At 43.1% G+C, this 20,674-nt stretch overlaps 1 protein-coding gene across 1 annotated transcript; it reads right to left on the bottom strand.

Moving 5' to 3' along the window:
• Positions 1–20: 20 nt before the first annotated feature.
• LOC120066290 (ras and EF-hand domain-containing protein-like) lies at positions 21–10,630 on the bottom strand. The gene is made up of 17 exons (XM_039017571.1): positions 10,146–10,630; positions 9,831–9,983; positions 7,599–7,689; positions 3,482–3,577; positions 3,240–3,317; positions 3,030–3,145; positions 2,867–2,935; positions 2,591–2,669; positions 2,405–2,469; positions 2,109–2,301; positions 1,913–2,023; positions 1,650–1,794; positions 1,499–1,580; positions 1,101–1,215; positions 723–836; positions 559–635; positions 21–484 (listed from the first exon to the last, which is right to left on the bottom strand). The coding sequence occupies exons 1-17, from the start codon at positions 10,454–10,456 to the stop codon at positions 388–390; spliced, it is 1,992 nt and encodes a 663-aa protein (XP_038873499.1). The 5' UTR covers positions 10,457–10,630; the 3' UTR covers positions 21–387.
• Positions 10,631–20,674: the final 10,044 nt, after the last annotated feature.

Here is a 20,674-nt window from a genome sequence, read left to right as displayed (position 1 = left end):
ATTTACACCTGTACAGAAACTTTAATCAATAAAATACAATTAGCAAACGTAAAATGTGATCATGTTTAACCACAGCAGTCTCTTGCCTGAGCTAAAACTGAACTGTTTTTCAATATGAATGCAGTCAATTCCTGAGAGATGTACAACAGTCCCATTCTAAATACATTCATTAAACATCTCTGGAGATCTACATGCTCCAGACCAGTTATGTGCAATGTTCAGGAGAGTCCAGAACTAATACATTTATCAGGAGTTGACTATTTAGATTAAAATATGAATTGGACATGCATTAATACATTTAGCTAACTTTACAGTCACCTCTGTTATACATATAGAGCCCATAGTCTCCAGTCAGATGCATTTCCCTCTGGTGATGAGTCTCCATGGTTATAATCTGCAGCAGTTAGCTTTCTTTGGACCACTTAAACTCAACTTCACCTGTGATTCCGATTGCCGTCTCAGTTTCACATTTTTCTTAACTTCTCTGTTGGGGGGGGGGGGAAGTTCTTAGTTATAGTTTGGTATTCATTGTAGGGAAGGGGGTTTTACAATTCTTACCTTGCCAGGTGAAGTACTGCCTCCACTACATTAGTTCCAGCTTTGGCACTAGTTTCACAGAACAGGGCATTGTATGTCTGAAACATATGGTAATATTGTGATTAATATTTAGTTGATAGACCCATGAACATCTTGTTATTTTGACAGGTAAAAAGAGGTTGTACTCTAGCCAGCCTTTCCCCGTCGACAGTGCTGACACAGCTTCCCTCCGGTCGATCTTCCCGCAGGTCCACTTTGTTCCCAATCACACACATTGGGAGTTGCTCATCCCTAGATTCCTGGGATAACAAGGGCAGTTCGTTCTTTAAGTTCCTGATTTATGGATGCTGATAGCCGTGTTAAAGCCCAAAGTTGTCATACCTGTGGTATACGGTCTGATTTACCACGGCTTTCCGCCAAAATCAGGAGCCAAATACTGCTAAGACCATTATGGCCTCAATATAGTAACTCATAAAATGCATTCTGCCTATAACACAGCCGTTTAGTAATTATTTTGGAATCCCATTCCATGGACCATTAAACCCCTCAACTGTGAATGGTACCTGAATCTCTCCCATCCACTCTCTGACATTAAGGAAGCTGCTCTCAGAAGTGACATCATACAGCAGTAAGACTCCATGGGCTTTACGGAAGTAAGACCTGGCAATACTGCGGAACCTACAGGAACAGGGAAATCCCATTTTGCTATTGACATTACATGATCTTTTGGAATCTGTGCAGCACTTCAGATTAACAGCCACATCCACCAAGGACACATTATGGGACCATACCTTTAAGGCTTTTAGTATGTCAATGCAGAAGCCACAGCAAGAGGCATTTTTTTGCTTGGCAGCTCAACTAAATGGTATGACTACTTTAAATCAGTTCAGCATTTGTTTAATTAGAGCAACACCATAAGGACTAACCAAGGCTTTTAGAATGTAAATGTACACAAACATACCTCTCTTGTCCTGCAGTATCCCATATCTGGAGGTTAGTTTTTTCTCCATCCACCAACATCTTCTTGATTTGGAAATCAACTCCTAAGAACAACATTATGTAAGGGAAATGCACTTTCTGCATTAATTATTACACTACAAAACTGTACTTACCCAAAGTCGTCTGAATATCTCCTCTGAACTCATTAAGACTCAACCTCAATAGAAAGCTTGACTTCCCTGATCCTGCATCTCCCGCCAAAACTAACCGGTACATGGGAGCAGGGCCACCAGTGTCAACCATGTCTGCTTCGGTTGGCTGAGGACCAAGTAGCATCACATAGTTATGAATAATACAGATATGCGAGCAGCATATGCCAATTCCACATAAGTCTCCCAATACAAATGTCTTACGGAATCTCAGCTCATTGCCTTACCTTTATGGGGAAAGCAGACAAGCGTCTCCGGATGGACGAAGCAATAGCGAGAGCTTTTCTGGGAGATACAGACAGTGTTGACCGACTTACTTCTGATTTCACGTCTGATATCTGGTGCAGAAATAGGTAAATTCATGTATTAGCATGTGACACGTACTAATAAAAATAGTTGGTCAAACCTTTCGGTTACCCTTACCTCAATGTCTGAGGGCACATATGAATAACTGTGGTGTACGGTTTCTGTCGAGACATCACTGTCAGACTCGCTGCCTGAGCTTTCAGCGTCCATAGGCAGGGACACACCACTGTCCAGGTATCTATCAGCCCAGCTGGCTACATGGGAGTAGGTTCTTTTACTTGAGTCCACAGCTGTGTTCTCTCCTCCTGAACTGGACCAAAAATAGTAATGAAAAAATAAACATGAGTTAAGTGGTCAATTCACATCAATCAATAGGTCCAGATTTCTAGGATAACAATATATAGTGTGTGTACTTTATAAGTGTGCTTTGTCGAACTGGCTTCATTCTTCGAGCTGCGATTTCATTGTCGGGGGATAGCTGTGGGGAGATTTGTAACACTTTTGTAAACAAAGAAACTAAAGCAGTGTAGAGAAGCCTTATAAAAGTAAATATAAGGGGAAATGTGAGTCTACCTTCAGTGAAAACAACCAAGACTTACCCTCTTACTTGATGCCACATCGTTGACTAATGCAGAGTGCAAGTCATCATTGCTGTCATACAGCTTTTTGTTCATGACCCTAATAGGAAGGAGTCAATGTGGAGAACATGTCATATGCTTTACTAATCTTTTAGCCTGTCACCTTCCATTAACAATGAGCATAAGGTGTGCACTGCACGGATGTGCATGCATGACTCAAAGCCATGCTTGACTTATCAACACAAACAATCGTCATGAAAGGGCATACTAACCAACAATCGGATCAGACAGACTTACTGGAGTATTTCAGTGTGACTGGAGTAGGACTGGTATTCTATAACCATCTTTTTCAGGTCATCACTTTCTCTGTGAAAACAAATTGACAAATGCAACATTTGTGCCCTGTAATCAACAGAGTTGGACATGATCCATTTGACCTGAGAATGAAGTCTGATCTCACCTCTCATGTTGAAGTTTCTGGTCTGCATACATGTTCTTCAGCTTGTCCATCTCTACCTGCAGAATGGAGATGTTTGTCTGAGCTTTGACGAGAGAAGTCCGTAACTGCTCATTTTCCTGAGGAGAGCATGCAGAACATTACTGGAAAGTGTACAAGAAATAATGTCAATGAACTCAAGATAGTTGTCCGTCTTCAATTGATCCAACGTACCAGAGTCACTTCACATATTTTATGGTGTAGTTTGTCAACATCCTGCCTGGAATTGTTGAGTTCAGATTCATCTTGGCACTAAAATGAAAATGTTTACATTTTTCACAAATCATAAATGTGATTATGCATCACCTGAAATCACATTCACACTTAAGACTACCTGAAACTAGGTAAATAGAGAAGTGTAAAAGGATAAAATTGGAAAATATCAAAAAACCTGTTTCAAAAGAAATGACACCTACTTTCAACAACCTGTCCACAGCAGTATGTAGATCTGCCACTTCATTATCATGCCTTCTCTGAAGTGTATCCATGACGCCCTCCATTTTCTTATGCTCCTACAGACATGAAACCCAAGGAGAGAACTTTACTCATTGGCTCTGGACAACAAAAAAGGGGGCTTTCACAAAACTATATAGAGGGGCTTTTGTAAGAGTATGAGCTTGCTGTTCTCCCTCTAAAAGTTACTTCCTCTACCACATGAGGATAAACACCTGTGCAGAGGCAAAGAGGAATGCTGCAGAAAGGAGTGTCCCTGGCCTAGCCCCGCTCTTGAAATCAACAGTTTAGTCTTTATTTCCAACAACTATACATTCAGAAAGTATTGAGACCCCTTTACTTTTTCCACATTTTGTTGTGTTACAGCCTTCATCTAAAATGGATGAATGTCCCCCCCCCCCCCCCCCCCCCTTCAAGCTACACACAACACCCCATAGTGACAAAGCAAACATTTAAGAGGAGTAAAACAGTGAGCTGACGTTCCTTTATGTATGCATCGTAGTCAGGCCCACATAATTTTAGCCATGCAGGTCCCATTTTGGACGTGCGTAAAACCGTGTCCAGGATGGCGGCTACGTGTCCATGCACATCATGAAACGAAAGAGATGAGAACCTTGGTGAATACCGTTGAGCCTCGTATTTAGAAGTGACTTGTAAAAATGGCTTGTTTTCCATTTCATATGTTCAAAACACAAGCCCTCCCTTAGGCCTACTATAATGAAGGCTGGTTCAACAGCAATGCCTGTCTTAATTATATTACATTTGTTTTAATTTAATTCTATTACAAACAATATTATTCAAATTTACCTTCCTGGTTCTATGGTTAAAACATCTGTGGAGTGCATGCTATGTAACTTCTGGAGATGTGTGAATGCGATCTGAAAGATGGTTCCGATTATGTTCATAAAACAGGTCTAGGTGGGAGCAGTATAACAGTCAGGGGACATTCTCCCTTTCGCTTTAGTGCAATTGGAAAGTATTCAGACCCATTTACTTTTACATAGTTACATTACAGCGTTATTCTAAAATAGATTAAATCGTTTTCCCATCAAGCTACACAATGCCCCATAATGACAAAGCAAAAACAGATGTAGGCATTTTTGCAAATTGATTAAAAAGACCCTTCACTCAGTACTTTGTTGAAGCACCTTTGACAGCCTTGAGACTTTTTGGGTATGATGCTACAAGCTTGGCACACCTGTATTTGGGGAGTTTCTCCCATTCTTCTCTGCAGATCGTCTCCAGCTGTCAGTTTGGATGGGGAGCGTCGCTGCACAGCTATTTTCAGGTCTCTCCAGAGATGTTCGATTGGGTTCAAGTCCGGGCTCTGGCTGGGCCACTCAAGGACATTCAGACACTTGTCCCAAAGCCACTTCTGTTGTGTCTTGGCTGTGTGCTTAGGGTCGTTGTCCTGTTGAAGGTGAACCTATACCCCAGTTTGAAGTTATCCTTCATGCTCCGTTCATTTTTCCCCTCGATCCTGACGATACTCCCAGTTCCTACCGCTGAAAAAACATCCCCACAGCATGATGCTGCCACCACGCTTCACTGTAGGGATGTTCCAGGTTTCCTCCAAAAAGTTCAATCTTGGTTTCATCAGACCACAGAATCTTGTTTCTCATGGTCGTAGAGTCCTTTAGTTAACTTTTGGCAAACTCCAAGAAGGCTGTCATGTGCCTTTTACTGAGGAGTGGCTTCCGTCTTCCACTCTACCATAAAGGCCTGATTGGTGAAGTGCTGCAGAGATGGTTGTCCTTCTGGAATGTTCTCCCATCTCCACAAAGGAACTCTAGAGCTCTGTCAGAGTGACCATCGGGTTCTTGGTCACCTCCCTGACCAAGGCCCTTCTCCCCAGATTGCTCAGTTTGGCCTGGTGGCCAGCTCTAGGAAGAGTGTTGGTGGTTCCAAACTTCCATTTAAGAATGGATGGCCACTGTGTTCTTGGGGACCTTTAATGTTTCAGAAATGTGTTGGTACCCTTCCCCAAATCTGTGCCGACACAATCCTGTCTCGAAGCTCCACGGACAATTCCTTCGACCTCATGGCTTGGTTTTTGCTCAGATATGCACCGTCAGCTGTGGGACCTTATATAGACAGTTGTGTGCCTTTCCAAATCATGTCCAATCAAGTTGTAGAAACATCTCAAGGATGATCAATGAAAACAGGATGCACCTGAGCTCAATTTCGAGTCTCATAGTAAAGGGTCTGATTACTTATGTAAATAAAAGTATCCGTTTTTAATTTCATACATTTGCTAAAATTTCAAAAACCTGTTTGCGCTTTGTCATTATGGGATAGTGTGTGTAAATTGAGGATTGTTTAAAATTTAATCCATTTTAGAATGAGGCTGCAACATAACAAAATGTGGAAATAGTCATGGGGTCTGAATACCTTCCAAATGCTCTGTATATACAAGAGGACACCACTTCAAATTAGTGGATTCGGCTATTTCAGCCACACCCTTTGCTGACAGGTGTATAAAAATCGAGCACACAGCCATGCAATCTCCATAGACAAACATTGGCAGGAGAACGGCCTTATTGAAGAGCTCAGTGACTTTCATTGTGGCACCGTCATAGGATTGCTGCCTTTCCAAAAAGTCAGTTCATCAAATTTTGCCCTGCTAGAGCTGCCCCGGTCAATTGTAAGCGCTGTTATTGTGAAGTGGAAACGTCTAGGAGCAACAACGGCTCAGCCGCAAAGTGGTAGGCCACAAGCTCACAGAATGGGACCACTGAGTGCTGAAGCGCATAAAAATTGTCTGTCCTCGGTTGCAACACTCACTACCGAGTTCCAAACTACTTCTAGAAGCAATGTCAGCACATTAACTGTTTGCCGGGAGCTTCATGAAATGGGTTTCCATGGCCGAGCAGCCGCACACGAGCCTAAGATCACCATGCGCAATGCCAAGCATCGGCTGGATTGGTGTAAAGCTTGCCGCCATTGGACTGAAGCAATGGAAAAGCGTTCTTTAGAGTGATGACTCACTTCACCATCTGGCAGTCCGACGGACTAATATGGGTTTAGCAAATGCCAGGAGAACGCTACCTGCCCCAATGCAGTTCCAACTGTAAAGTTTGGTGGAGGAGGAATAATGGTCTGGGGCTGTTTGTCATGGTTTTGGTAGGCCCCTTAGTTCCAGTGAAGGGAAATCTTAATGCTACAGCCTACAATGACATTCTAGATGATTCTGTGCTTCCAACTTTGTGGCAACAGCTTGGGGAAGGTCCTTTCCTGTTTCAGCATGACAATGCCCCTGTGCACAAAGTGAGGTCCATACAGAAACAGTTTGTCGAGATCTGTGTGGAACAACTTGACTGGCCTGCACAGAGCCCTGACCTCAATCCCATCGAACACCTTTGGGATGAATTGTAACGCCAACTGTGAGCCAGGTCTAATCGCCCAACATCAGTGCCTCACTAATGCTCTTGTGGATGAATGGAAGCAACTCCCCGCAGCAATGTTCCAACATCTAGTGTTAGTCTTCTCAAGAGTGGAGGCTGTTATAGCAGCAAAGGGGGGGGACAAACTCCATATTAATGCCCATGACTTTGGAATGAGATGTTTGACGAGCACGTGTCCACAAACTTTTGGTAATGTAGTGTACCATATGCCCCATTATAACCTGTGGTTTGAGCCCTGAATTCTGATTGGCTGAAAGCCATGGTATATCAGACCGTATACCACAGGTATGACAAAACATTTAGTTTTACTGCTCTAATTACGTTGGTAACCAGTTTATAATCGCAATAAGGCTCCTCTGGGGGTTTGTGGTATATGGTGAATATGGCAAAGGGCTGTGTCCAGGCACTCCACGTTGCGTCATGCATAAGAACAGCCCTTAGCCATGGTATATTGGCCATATACCACACCACCTCAGGCCTTATTGCTTAAATATCAACCCCATTTAATTTTCTCATTCTTTATACATTTTCGAAGGTATGTTTCAATGCCATCTTAATGACTCAGCTCAAGTTATTTGCTTGCCATGTTTGTTTTTACAGTTTTACAGAGTGAATTAAATGTTTAATTTCTAACACTGTACTATGCTGACAGCTTAGTCCTCAGAATGTCACTTACCTCTTCTCTCACCCTGTCCACTACACGGGAAAGCTGCTGCTGCATGTCCTCCTCCAGCTCTGTCAACTGACTTGTGTTGAGGTCTTCTGTTCTGTCGGCACACAGAGATACATACCATTTACATGTCTGCCCTGGATGCCGTCAAGTGCAATACAACTGCCCAAATACTAGTTCAGCAAAAGGGACGAGTCAGAAAATTTGGTTTGCAAGGCTTCAAAAACATCAACACGGCACAGACGTAAACCTTTTGGTTCCAATCATATCTGGTCCATTTGTATCAATTGCCCATGTGTTTTCATCTAGTAGTCTACTATGAGTGGGCAGGACTCACTACTCAGTTAAATGTGTTCTGTCATGATCAGGTGACAAAACTTGGTCCAGCCAGTCATTAGTCAGCACATATCAAAGCTGCAGGCTAAGGTTAAATCTAGACTTGGTTTCCTCTATTGTAAATCACTCCTCTTTCACCTCAGCTGCCAAACTAACCCCGATTCTGATGACCATCCTACCAATGCTAGATTAAGGAGACGTAGTTTATAGATCGGCAGGTAAGGGTGCTCTCAAGCGGCTAGATCTTCTTTACCATTCAGCCATCAGATTTGCCAACATTGGTGGGCTCCCGAGTGGTGCAGCAGTCTAAGGCACTGCATCTCAGTGCTTGAGGTGCCACTACAGACCCTGGTTCGATTCCAGGCTATCACAACCGGACGTGATTGGGAGTCCCATAGGGCGGAGCACAATTGGCCCAGCGTCGTCCGGGTCAGACCGTCATTGTATAAGAATTTGTCCTTTATTTAACTAAGCAAGTCAGTTAAGAACAAATTCTTATTTACAACGACGGCCTAGGAACAGTGGGTTAACTGCCTTATTTAGGGGCAGAACAGATTTTTACCTTGTCAGCTCAAGGAGTCGATCCAGCAACCTTTCGTTTACTGGCCCAACGCTCTAACCACTAGGCTACCTGCTGCCTTAACCAACTTGCTTAGTTAAAAATATAAAATAGGACACTATACGCCCATGTAAACTGGTCATCTCTGTATACCCGTCACAAGACCCACTGGTTGATGCTTATTTATAAAACCCTCTTAGGCCTCACTCCCCCCTATCCGAGATATCTACTGCAGCCAGTCACATTCTGTTAAAGGTCTCCAACACACATCCCTGGGTCGCTTCTCTTCAGTTTGCTGCAAGGAACACAAACTGGACAGTTCTCAATCTCTTCATTCATAGACTCAATCATGAACACTCTTACTGACAGTTGTGGCTGCGTCACGATGTATTGTTGTCTCTACCTTCTTGCCCTTTGTGCTGTTGTCTGTGCCCAATGTTTGTACCATGTTTTGTGCTGCTACCATGTGCTGCTATCATGTTGTTACCATGTTGTGTTATCTGTTGCTGCCATGCTGTTGTTGTTTTAAGTCTCTCTTTATGTAATGTCTCATCGTGATGTGTGTTTTGTCCTATATTTTTAATCCCCAGCCCCCGCAGGAGGCCTTTCGCCTTTTGGTAGGCCGTCATTGTAGATAAGAATTTGTTCTTAACTGACTTGACTAGTTAAATAAAGGATCAATTAAATAAATGAGACCACAGGTGCACAAGACTGAGCTCTGCATAGCTTAAGATTTAAGGAATGGCAAAATGATTAGTAAACATCTATGTCAGAATTTGGGGTTTTACAGGCACATTCATTTGCATAAGTGAAGGGGATAGGCCTGAATGGAAATATATAAAGGGATAACTCAGTTTACAAGGAGATAACAGAGATCAGGCAGAGCAACTCATTTAAGACGTCCTACCTACTTGAGAAATGGCAGCTGGGGTGAAATGCAGCCTCTGAACTGCAAAACCAACCTTACCCCCATCTATGGTTATAATTCAGTAGTTGGAAACACGCAATTGTGTGTGATGATCACCTTACTGTGGGATGCATAGGTTACTGGCACAATCAATACTCACATTTGTAAAAGTAAACTGATTAAGAGCATAGGCATGGTCTTGATTTGATCATTGTTGCATGATATCCCATAACATGAACATTAGATATGTGTATCCAGTAAGTAACACAGATAAATGACCGAATTAACTGAAAATGTAACATTCCTTCGGAACCCAATTCGAGCGAGAAGATAACATATTTAGGTAATACATTTGGTAGATTATTTCTCAGTATTGGGTTTTCCTGCCACCCCTTGTGGAATCTGACAAGTTATGCTGCTATGACTGAATCTCTACCTTCTGAAACTGGTTTCCATCTGCTCACGCTCAAGTCTGCGTTCTTTGCTCTCACTGACAAGAGCATCGACAAGTCCCTCATATTGTTGCAACAAGAGAGGTTCTGAGGTGGAGTAAATGGCTTGGTACAGCTCAGCCAATTGATCACACAGTCTGAAATAGAAGAAATAGACTATGGACAACAGTCATTTCTAAATTGTACATATTTAGACAAATCTGGGGGATGAACGAATATCTACATAGTGCATGCAGTCTACTAGAGCAGGTCCAAATTTGTCAAACTACTCACACCAACCAACCACCAGAAAGACTTACCTTCCTGAGAGGAGACCTGTTGCATCGTCAATCCTGGTCTGGAACTCGTCCCAAGGACTCCATTGACTTTGAGGAGAAGCCCCAAAAGAGGCTAAATCCAACGTTTCTGAAACCTCTTGAAACCGAGAGGAGAACTTGCTGTAATTGATACATCCATCTGCACTAGCACCGAATTTGTTGAATAAAGTTTTGATTTCGTCGTCAGGCACATTGAGTTCTCGACAAACCACCGTAAAGTCTTCGTATTCAATCACACCAGACCTGTTAATGTCACACGCTGAAAACAGTCTCTCGAGGCTGGGTCTGTCCATGGCTCCGTATTTCGAGTTTAAAAGTTACAAGGGAAATAATACCTTGTGTAAAATAAGATCGATAGGCTAGCAACAGCTTGGACCATTTGATCCCCACCTTCATTTGTGTAACCTTATCCAGCACCAGCGGTCAAAATGTTCGCCAAGACACTAGCCAGAGTTGAGAAGTGGAGGTGGTAGTACTTTCCCCCCGCTAATTATGAACTCTATTCACTGCCATACAATCAAAAGGCCACTGATTGGCTCAGCTGGCCCGAAATGGCCGAGACTGCACATGCGTACCACACTTGTGTTGCATTCATGACCAAGTGGGAAGTTACCATATACGACTGAGGAAATTACACGTAAACGCCCTCCGACCTGGTAATTACTAGTAGGAAACTCGTCTATGAAGAAATTTAACATTTTATACAACGGGTGGGTCTAATCCTGAATGACGATTGGTTAAAACCGCATTCCAGCCGGTGTCTATTCCACAAGTTACCACCGGCTAAATCTATGACGTTAAAATGCCTATTTACTCTGTTCCATCTGATTGCGCAATCCACTGTCTCATCAGCCCAGCCAGGCAATTTATAAACTTGACCTCCTCTATCAAAAGCATCTAGACATTATCTCACATTTCTTTTTAGACTAACATTTAGTTCTCAACAGCGGAGATTTGTATAAACGTTGCTGTCTGTCTCTCCGACATTTGCAATATTGTTTAAATATTCAAATTCGATCTCCAGCTGCCTCATAGTAATGCATGTGTCGGGACAAGACAGGCAGGCAGGGTTTCTCAGCCAGTCAAAATCATGAATCAGTTGGCATCATTTTTATGGATATATACAAAGAAATGTCAATTGAAAAAAGCTAAAACAAAATGACAGATAGTTTGCAGTCTTTCCAGCTTCAGTTTGAAGTTATTGTGTTAGCTGTGTTGTTGGCTAGCTCCTCTGAACAACAGTGTCATGACGAGTGAGTACATTGTCTATGCCTCGCGCACCATTAGCTCAGTGTTATGGATGTATCCAAATAAATGTCAAAAGAAAACAGCTTAAACAAATGCAAATGCAGCTACTTTGCTGTTATTCTGGCTTTTTGACGTGACTGTAAGATAGCCGCAGTTGGCTAGCTAGCAAAAAAGGTATAATGTTGCCAGCCAGTGTGGCAATTGAACATTTAGAATGAACGACTGGGTCGCGTCCATAGATACAGAACAAAAAGACCTGAAGACCGGCTTGCATCTCTGGCGGCAAGTAGCCTAGTGTTTAGAGCATTGGGCCAGAATCCCCGAGCTGACAAGGTAAAAATCTGCCGTACTGCCCTTGAACAAGGCAGTTAACCCACTGTTCCTAGGCTGTCACTGTAAATAAGAATTTGTTCTTAACTGACTTGCCTAGTTAAATAAAGGTTCAAATAAAAATTAAAACTGAACAAATAGAACGAACGACCAGCCAGCTTGGGGAGCAACCCTAGATTTGTGTCGGGACTATATCTTGTGGAAGGATGATATAGTATGCATAAATTCATCAAAATAAAGTTTTTTTAATGAAAATATGTCAAATATTATTTGAATATGCTGATAACCTGTTGTATAAAAGTGATAATGCCCTCGAAGCCGGTGTTTGGAGGATATATTGACATGGTTTGCCGGCCCTCGACTTCGCCTTGGCCTAACAACACCCGTCCCAATATATCCTCCAAACACCGGCTTTGAGGGTATTATCACTTAATTCAAATAGTAGGCTTTATGATGTATTTGCACAGTCAGGGAGGTTCTTTTTTTTATCCCTTGCTAGGATGTGGCAAGGATCCTACCTATAACCACAGTTTTTGTGCAAGTAAAGTCATAGCATATAAAAAAAAAATTACTACAGCTTTGAGGGAAAATTAAGTTTAGGTACAATTGTATGAATGCCGTCATCATTTGTTTGTTGGACATGATTTTTCTGTGTTGGTAAAATAATGACATGAGAAATGGTGGTGGAAACTCCTTTATGCGTATATCTTGATATCATATCGAAGTAAACCTGGAGTCACGCGATGATATGGTGTGTGGGCCTTCCACTACCACCACTCTGGAAACAATGCAATTTATCAGGCTACAGATGAAATGAGGTATGATGAACTTCGCAGGGTAGTGAAGTGCATGGTGATGTTGAAGCTCCTTTTCAATAAATATTGAGGGTCTGATTCTGGTGACATTCTTTTTTTTCACCTTTATTTAACCAGGTAGGCCAGTTGAGAACAAGTTCTCATTTACAACTGCGACCTGGCCAAGATAAAGCAAAGCAGTGCGACAAAAACAACAACACAAAGTTACACACGGGATAACCAAACGTACAGTCAATAACACAATAGAAAAATCTGTATACAGTGTGTGCAAATTAAGTAAGGAGGTAAGGCAATAAATAGGCCAATAGTGGCGAAGTAATTACAATTTACACTGGAGTGATATATGTGCAGATGAGGATGTGCAAGTAGAAATGCTGGTGTGCAAAAGAGCAGAAAAACAAAAACAAATATGGGGATGAGGGAGGTAGTAGGTTGAATTGGTTATTCACAGATGGGCTGTGTATAGCTGCAGCGATCGGTAAGCTGCTCTGACAGCTGACGCTTAAAGTTAGTGAGGGAGATATGTCTCCAACTTCAGTGATTTTTGTAATTCATTCCAGTCATTGGCAGCAGAGAATTGGAAGAAAAGGCAGCCAAAGGAGGTGTTGGCTTTCGGGATGACCAGTGAAATGTTGGCCGGGGTTGGGGTTGCCAGGTGGAAAGCATGGCCAGCCGTAGAGAAATGCTTATTGAAATTCTCGATTATCATGGATTTATCAGTGGTGACAGTGCAGTGGGCAGCTGGGAGGAGGTACTCTTATTCTCCATGGACTTTACAGTGTCCCAAAACGTTTTGGAATTAGTGCTGCAGGATGCAAATTTCTGTTTGAAAAAGCTAGCCTTTGCTTTCCTAACTGACTGTGTGTATTGGTTCCTGACTTCTCTGAAAAGTTGCATATCACAGGGACTATTCGAAGCTAGTGCAGTATGCCACAGGGTGTTTTTGTGCTGGTCAAGGGCAGTCAAGTCTGGAGTGAACCAAGGGCTATATCTGTTCTTAGTTCTACATTTTTTGAAAGGGGCAATCTTATTTAAGATGGTGAGGAAAGCACTTTTAAAGAACAACCAGGCATCCTCTACTGACGGGATGAGGTCAATATCCTTCGAGGATACCCGGGCCAGGTCGATTAGAAAGGCCTGTTCACAGAAGTGTTTTAGGGAGCGTTTGACAGTGATGAGGGGTGGTCGTTTGACCGCGGACCCATAACGAACGCAGGCAATGAGGCAGTGATCGCTGAGATCCTGGTTGAAGACAGCAGAGGTGTATTCAGAGGGCAAGTTGGTCAGGTTGATATCTATGAGGGTGCCCATGTTTACAGATTTGGGGTTGTACCTGGTAGGTTCCTTGATAATTTGTGTGAGATTGAGGGCATATAGCTTGTAGGACGGCCGGGGTGTTAACGTGTTAATTGACTCTGGGGCTAGCTGTAATATTGTGGGCACAGCAACATTCAGTCATTTGCAGACCAAATGCAATGTGCAATTGAAACCAACATCCAAGAGACTTTACCCATATGGGTCAACATAACCATTAGCAGTTGAGGGCCTGTTCACTGCGAACATTACAGCAGTTGTTAGTTCTGAGTCAGTCACTGCAGACATTCTAGTCGTGAAAGATGCACAGACATCTGTACTGGGAAAGAAATCAGCAGTTGCTCTTGGCATTTTGCACATACTGTAGGGCCAAAGGCACACATAAACTCGGTTCAAGGTGATGACACAGACATTCAAAGCTGCACTTCAGGAGGAATACAGGGCTGGCAAAACTGAAAGGCTTCCAGTTAGGAATTCATGTAGATGAGACTGTCACACCTGTTGCACAGCCAGTGCGCAGAATACCATTCAGTGTCAGGAAGCTAGTTGAAGTGAAGACGAACGAGCTAGAGGACATGGATGTTATTGAGAAAGTGAATGGATCTACACCATGGGTGTCCCCATTAGTTGTAGTACACAAGAAAACCGGTGACATCAGAGTATGTGTTGACATGCGTAGAGCAAATTAAGCTGTTGTGTAGGAGCGACACCCCATCCCCACCATCGACGAGATCCTGGAGGACATGTCAGGAGCCATCATCATCATCATCATCATCATCATCATCATCATCATCATCCACATGATGATCAATGGTTGACTGCCATTTGACAAATAAAAATATCCATAATAATCTCATCATGTAGACTAGCCTACCCGCACTGTATCTGTGAGCTGTTGGCTAGAGCACACTTGCCTAGAACAGAGTAGGCACATTTGCTAGTTAAGCAACAGTTTTTGTGACAAAACTATTGTTAGAGTTGAAAATGTGATGGAAACACCTTGAACTTTAGAATATCCATCATTGAAATTTAGATTTCTTGGGGCTTCTGAGTGGCACAGCGGTCTAAGGCACTGCATTTTAGTGCTAGAGGCATCACTATAGACCCTGGTTCGATTCCAGGCTGTATCACAAACGGCGGTGATTGGGAGTCCCATTGGGCGGCGCACAATTGGCCTAGCGTCGTTAGGGTTTGGCCGGGGTAGGCCGTCATGGTAAATAATACTTTTTTCTTAACTGACTGGCCAGCGAAGAGCCCGGATCTCAATTCCATTGAGCACGTCTGGGTCCTGTTGGATCGGAGGGAGAGGGCTAGGGCCATTCCCCTCAGAAATGTACGGGATCTCGCAGGTGCCTTAGCGGAAGAGTGGGGTAACATCTCACAGCAAGAACCGGCAAGTCGGGGGAGCACGTGATGCCGCGGAGCTGAGCAGACGTTGACAAACCGAGCTCTTCAAAGTTATTCTATTATTACCTAAATAACAACGTTGAAACAATATTCTAACATCGGCTGATAAATTGTCAAGTACTTACCTTCCCAAAGAGCCATGGACCGCCGACAGAGAGGCAAGAAGGACGACCAAAACGTTGTTGATTCCCAAGATAACGATAACGCTAGCAAGATTAGCATTAGCCCTCATAACTCAAACGACAGTTCCAGACTGTTGCTCTCGGCCTCTTGCGAGCCTGCCGACATGCTGGCTACTCTCCTCCGGGAAATTCAGGATGGTAACAAAGGTCTTTCTATGAAAATCGATAAGAGAACGGCTGAACTCCATTCTTCCATTGACGACCTGAAATCCTCCATGAATGATCTCCTTTTGAGAACGACTGAGGCAGAGTTGCGCATTAGCACAGTTGAAGACACCATCGCTCGACATGACCAGGTCTTGATACAACTGCAAAAGGACAATGCCTACCTCAAAAACAAGGTAGATCAGATGGAGAACCAGAGCAGACGTAGTAATATCCGTGTGGTGGGATTGAAAGAGGACAGCGAGGGCCGTGACCCGGTCCGTTTCTTCACTCAATGGATCCCGGATGTCCTAGGCACAATCAACTTCACCAAGCCACTGGAAATCGAACGCGCCCACAGAACATCAGCGCCGAAACCCCGGCCAGATGAGCCCCCACGGGCCGTCCTGATCAGGTTCCTCCGTTTCCAAGACAGAGAGAAGGTACTGCAACTCGCAAGAGCCAAAGGGGACATAACCATTGATGGCAAGAGGGTCAGCCTTTTCCCGGATATGAGCGCGGATCTCGCAAGACGTCGCAAGCAGTTCAGACCTGCCGCCAAAGCACTGAAGGAGAAGAACATCATCGGCTACCTCATCCACCCTGCGCGGATGAAAGTTCAGTACAAAGGCCGAAGCCATCTCTTCAACACGCCGGGAGAAGTGTACTCTTTTCTCAAAGAACTGAGCAACGTCTGAGCCAGGACGGTCTCTTTGGGGGATAAGATGCAGTTTGTTTGTTTTCTCTTATCCGGACTGAACCGCTGATATCCTCCGGTCGCTATAATTGATTTGTACATTTTCAACTAACCGTATCTTTCCGGGGTGAGTTCTATTACATTTACAGGAGAGTATATTTTGGTTTAGTACATATCACTGGGTGAAGCAAATAAGTGGGTTTAGGCCCACTGCTTTCCCCCTCATTTATGTTAATCTTTCGAAAAGAGACTCAAGCAGCCCTTACCGTGGGCAGTAAATATTCAGCCATAAATATCTATTCACAATGTTTGTTTTCAATTTAGAGAGCTCGCAGGTTTTAGTTTACGCCAAGGTTTAGCTAGTAAGAGCAAGATGGAAAGCGAGCAGCAACGTATCTCTACAAGTGTATTCATGTTTGATTGTTGGGATTGTGGTTTTAGTCTAACAATCGGGGTGGGTGGGATTCTTTATTTTTTCCCCCTTTTTTCTATGTTTATTGTTTCCTTCCTAAAGAGACACATAGGTCACTTCTGTGTTCAAACCAAAGTTGAAACATTCCCTAACTATCTACATATGATAGATTTCCATTCAGTTACATATTTGAAACCCAACTATGCTTAATCCACTAAAATATGTCACATTCAACGTAAAAGGTCTTAACAGCCCGATTAAAAGGAAGAGAGTCTATACATACCTTAAGAAATTAAAGGCTGACATTGTGTTTTTACAAGAAACACATCTTACAGCCAGTGAACACAAGAAATTGAAGAGGGAATGGGTAGGACAAGTTTTTGCGTCCTCTTTTAACTCCAAAGCAAGAGGAACTGCAATTTTGATAAGTAGACACATCCCCTTCTGCGTCAACAACACCATCTCTGATCCCTCTGGCAGGTTTGTTTTGGTGCAGGGGCATATGTTTTCAGAGTCTTGGACCCTATTGAATATCTATGCTCCTAACTTCGATGACCATATGTTTATTCAGAATGTCTTCCTTCAGGTCGCTCAAGCACCACCAGGATGGTTACTGGTTGGAGGAGATTTTAATTTTTGTTTAGATACAGTTCTTGATAGGTCCTCTGATAAACCCTCACTTCTTACCAAAGCCAGCAAGCTCACCATGTCATTCATGAAAGATCTCAATTTACTAGACATCTGGAGACAGTTGCACCCACAGGATAGGGACTACTCTTTTTATTCACACCCACACAAGACACACACACGCATAGATAACTTTTTAATATCGACACAACTGTTTCATAGAGTGTTAGATGTCGAGTATCTCCCCAGATTGCTTAGTGACCATTCTCCCCTGGTATTATCAATCTCCATTCCTACCAAGGTAAATGGAGCATATAGATGGAGACTAAATTCTACACTCCTAAAGCAACCTGAATTTTGTGCATTCATCAAAGAGCAGATCAATATTTTCACTTTGACAAACAAACCCTCCGCTCCTGACAGTTTCATTCTTTGGGACACATTGAAGGCCTATCTGAGGGGACAGATCATTTCCTATACTAAAGGGCTGAAGAGAAAACACGGTGCGGAACTGAGTGCCCTTGAATCTGAAATCTCAGAGCTAGAGAAAACCTACCAAAGAGGACCGACTAAAGATCTGTACAGGCTTTTGGTAAATAAAAAACTGAAATATAATATTCTGAACACATATCAAGCTGAGAGGGCCATCACTAAATCAAAACAGCGTTATTACGAGCTTGGAGAGAAAGCTCACAAAGTATTGGCATGGCAACTGAAAGCAGAGGAAAGTAAGAGGACAATTAATGCTATAGAAACTCTTACTAATGAGATCTTTCGACCCTACTGAAATTAATAATACTTTTAAGAAATACTATGAAGACCTCTACACTTCCCAATCAAGCGATGATCTATCAGAGATCGACTCCTTCCTCTCCTCTCTCAACCTCCCATGCCTGTCAGGGGAAGACAGCGAGCGCCTGAGTGAACACTTCTCAGTTCCTGAATTGTTGGAGGCCATTAAATCCTTACCTTCTAATAAATCTCCTGGGGAGGATGGCTTCCCTCCAGAGTTCTATAAAGAATTTAGGGAGCTGTTGGTCCCCTACCTTATGGAGGTACTTAAAAAAGCCAGGGAAGACAACTACTTTCCAGAGTCTTTCTCTCAAGCAGTGATTACTGTAATCCACAAGAAAGGGAAAAATCCACTAAAGTGCGCCTCATATAGACCAATCTCTCTCCTTAACACAGATTGTAAACTGGTCACCAAGATGCTATCTAAGAGACTGGAGTCATGTCTTCCCCTGTTGGTCAACCCAGATCAGACTGGCTTCATAATTAATAGATTGTCCTCCAATAATCTCAGAAGGTTCTTTGATATAATTCACCTTGCTAACAAAAACAAAATACCTAGTGTCGCAGTCTCCCTCGACGCTGAAAAGGCCTTTGATAGGGTTGAATGGCCATACCTCTTTCGCGTCTTGGAAAAGTTTGGTTTAGGTACCGGGTTTGTAAATTTGATAAAATCACTCTACAAATCTCCTAAAGCTAGGATTGCTACCAACGGGATTACTTCCTCCTCTTTCCCTCTCTATAGGGGGAACAGACAAGGTTGCCCAATTAGCCCCCACCTCTTTGCCCTCGCCATCGAACCGTTGGCTGAGGCTATTAGAACGTGCCCTGACATACATGGCTTTGAGGTGGGCCCCCATACCCATAAATTATCACTCTTTGCGGACGACCTTATCTTATTTCTAACAAACCCAGAACACTCCCTCTCTCACTTGCAGATCCTACTACATTGTTATAGTTCTTTCTCTGGATATAAGGTCAATTTAGATAAAAGCGAAATCTTACCATTGTCTGTCTTTGACCATCATACCATCAAGCACAAGTTTCCTTTTAGATGGTCGCCTATGGGCTTCACATATTTGGGCATAATGGTGGATGGTAACCTGAACAACCTCTATAAACTCAATCTGGCCAGTTTGTTGCAAAAGGTGGAGGGTGACCTTTGTAAATGGATGGACTTACCTCTCACTCTACTGGGTAGAATCAATGTAATTAAAATGAATGTCCTGCCCAGATTTCTATATCTGTTTCAATCTCTCCCTATCCCTGTTCCCGCAGCATTCTTTTCCTCTCCCGACAAGATGACCAGACGGTTTATCTGGCATGGCAAAACCCCTAGGGTTGGCCTGGATAAACTGACCCTGGATTACAGTCAAGGGGGCTTAAACCTCCCCAATTTTAGAATGTACTACTGGGCAGCACAGTCTAGGTTTCTGGCTCAGAGGTTTGACAAGGGTCCCTCTCCTTCATGGTTGAACATTGAAAAGCTTGAGGTAGATGATGACACTGGGGCAGAATTGTTTTACAAATGGGACAGAAAATCTATAAAAACCATCACAGACAACCCTTTAATCATACATTCTGTCCTGGCATGGTGCAAACTGCATGACCTGTTCGGACGAGGGGGATTCCTTTCCCCTAAAACCCCTTTATGGAACAATAGATTGATTCCTATGTTTTTCCAGAATAGTAACTTTAGACCATGGTCTGATAAGGGGATCACTCTTCTGGAACATTGTTACGAGGAGGGAGTTCTTATGTCTTTTGATCAGCTGAAACAGAAATACCACTTGCCTAACAGGGACTTCTTTAGCTACCTACAACTACGAAACTTTATTAGGGTGTCTCTCAAGGGACAATGGAACCTACCTAAGATGTCACCTATTGAACAACTCTGCCACGCAGACCAACCACTGTTCAAGACCATTTCCCGTGTTTACGATGCTCTTATGTCAGGACTAACACTGCCTGGGCTAGATAAACCCCGACTTAGATGGGAAAAAGATCTGGGTATTGATCTTGATGAGGGTCTATGGAGTGACCTATGCAGGGATGGTGTTACATCCACATTGAACTCCAGATACAGACTGATCCAGTTTAATTTCCTCCATCAGCTCTATATCACCCCATCTAGACTGCACAAGTTCAACCCTGATATCTCCTCCCTATGTTTTAGATGTGGCTCAGATGAAGGAACATTCCTCCATTCCACTTGGCAGTGTTCAAAACTACACGGTTTCTGGCAGGGGGTATGCGATACCATATCCTCAATTCATGGGGTTGCATTCCCTTTAGACCCGGAGGTCTGTCTACTGGGCAACTTTACTAACACCAATCTTAGGCAAAGCCATACTATAAAGCTAACAGAAATATTGCTAGCGATTGCCAAGAAATGTATCGCCTTGAAATGGAAATTGGATTCCCCCCTGCCAGTTGCAATGTGGCTATCAGAAGTTAATAGTTGTATCCCACTGGAGAAAATTACTTACCGCTTGAGGAATAAGTTAAATACATTTTACAGAATTTGGCAACCTTTTATTGACTAT

The sequence above is a fragment of the Salvelinus namaycush genome, chromosome 21, assembly GCF_016432855.1.
Source record: "Salvelinus namaycush isolate Seneca chromosome 21, SaNama_1.0, whole genome shotgun sequence".
In the NCBI taxonomy this organism is placed as follows: Eukaryota; Metazoa; Chordata; class Actinopteri; order Salmoniformes; family Salmonidae; genus Salvelinus; species Salvelinus namaycush.
This window is presented reverse-complemented; position numbering and strand designations above follow the sequence as displayed.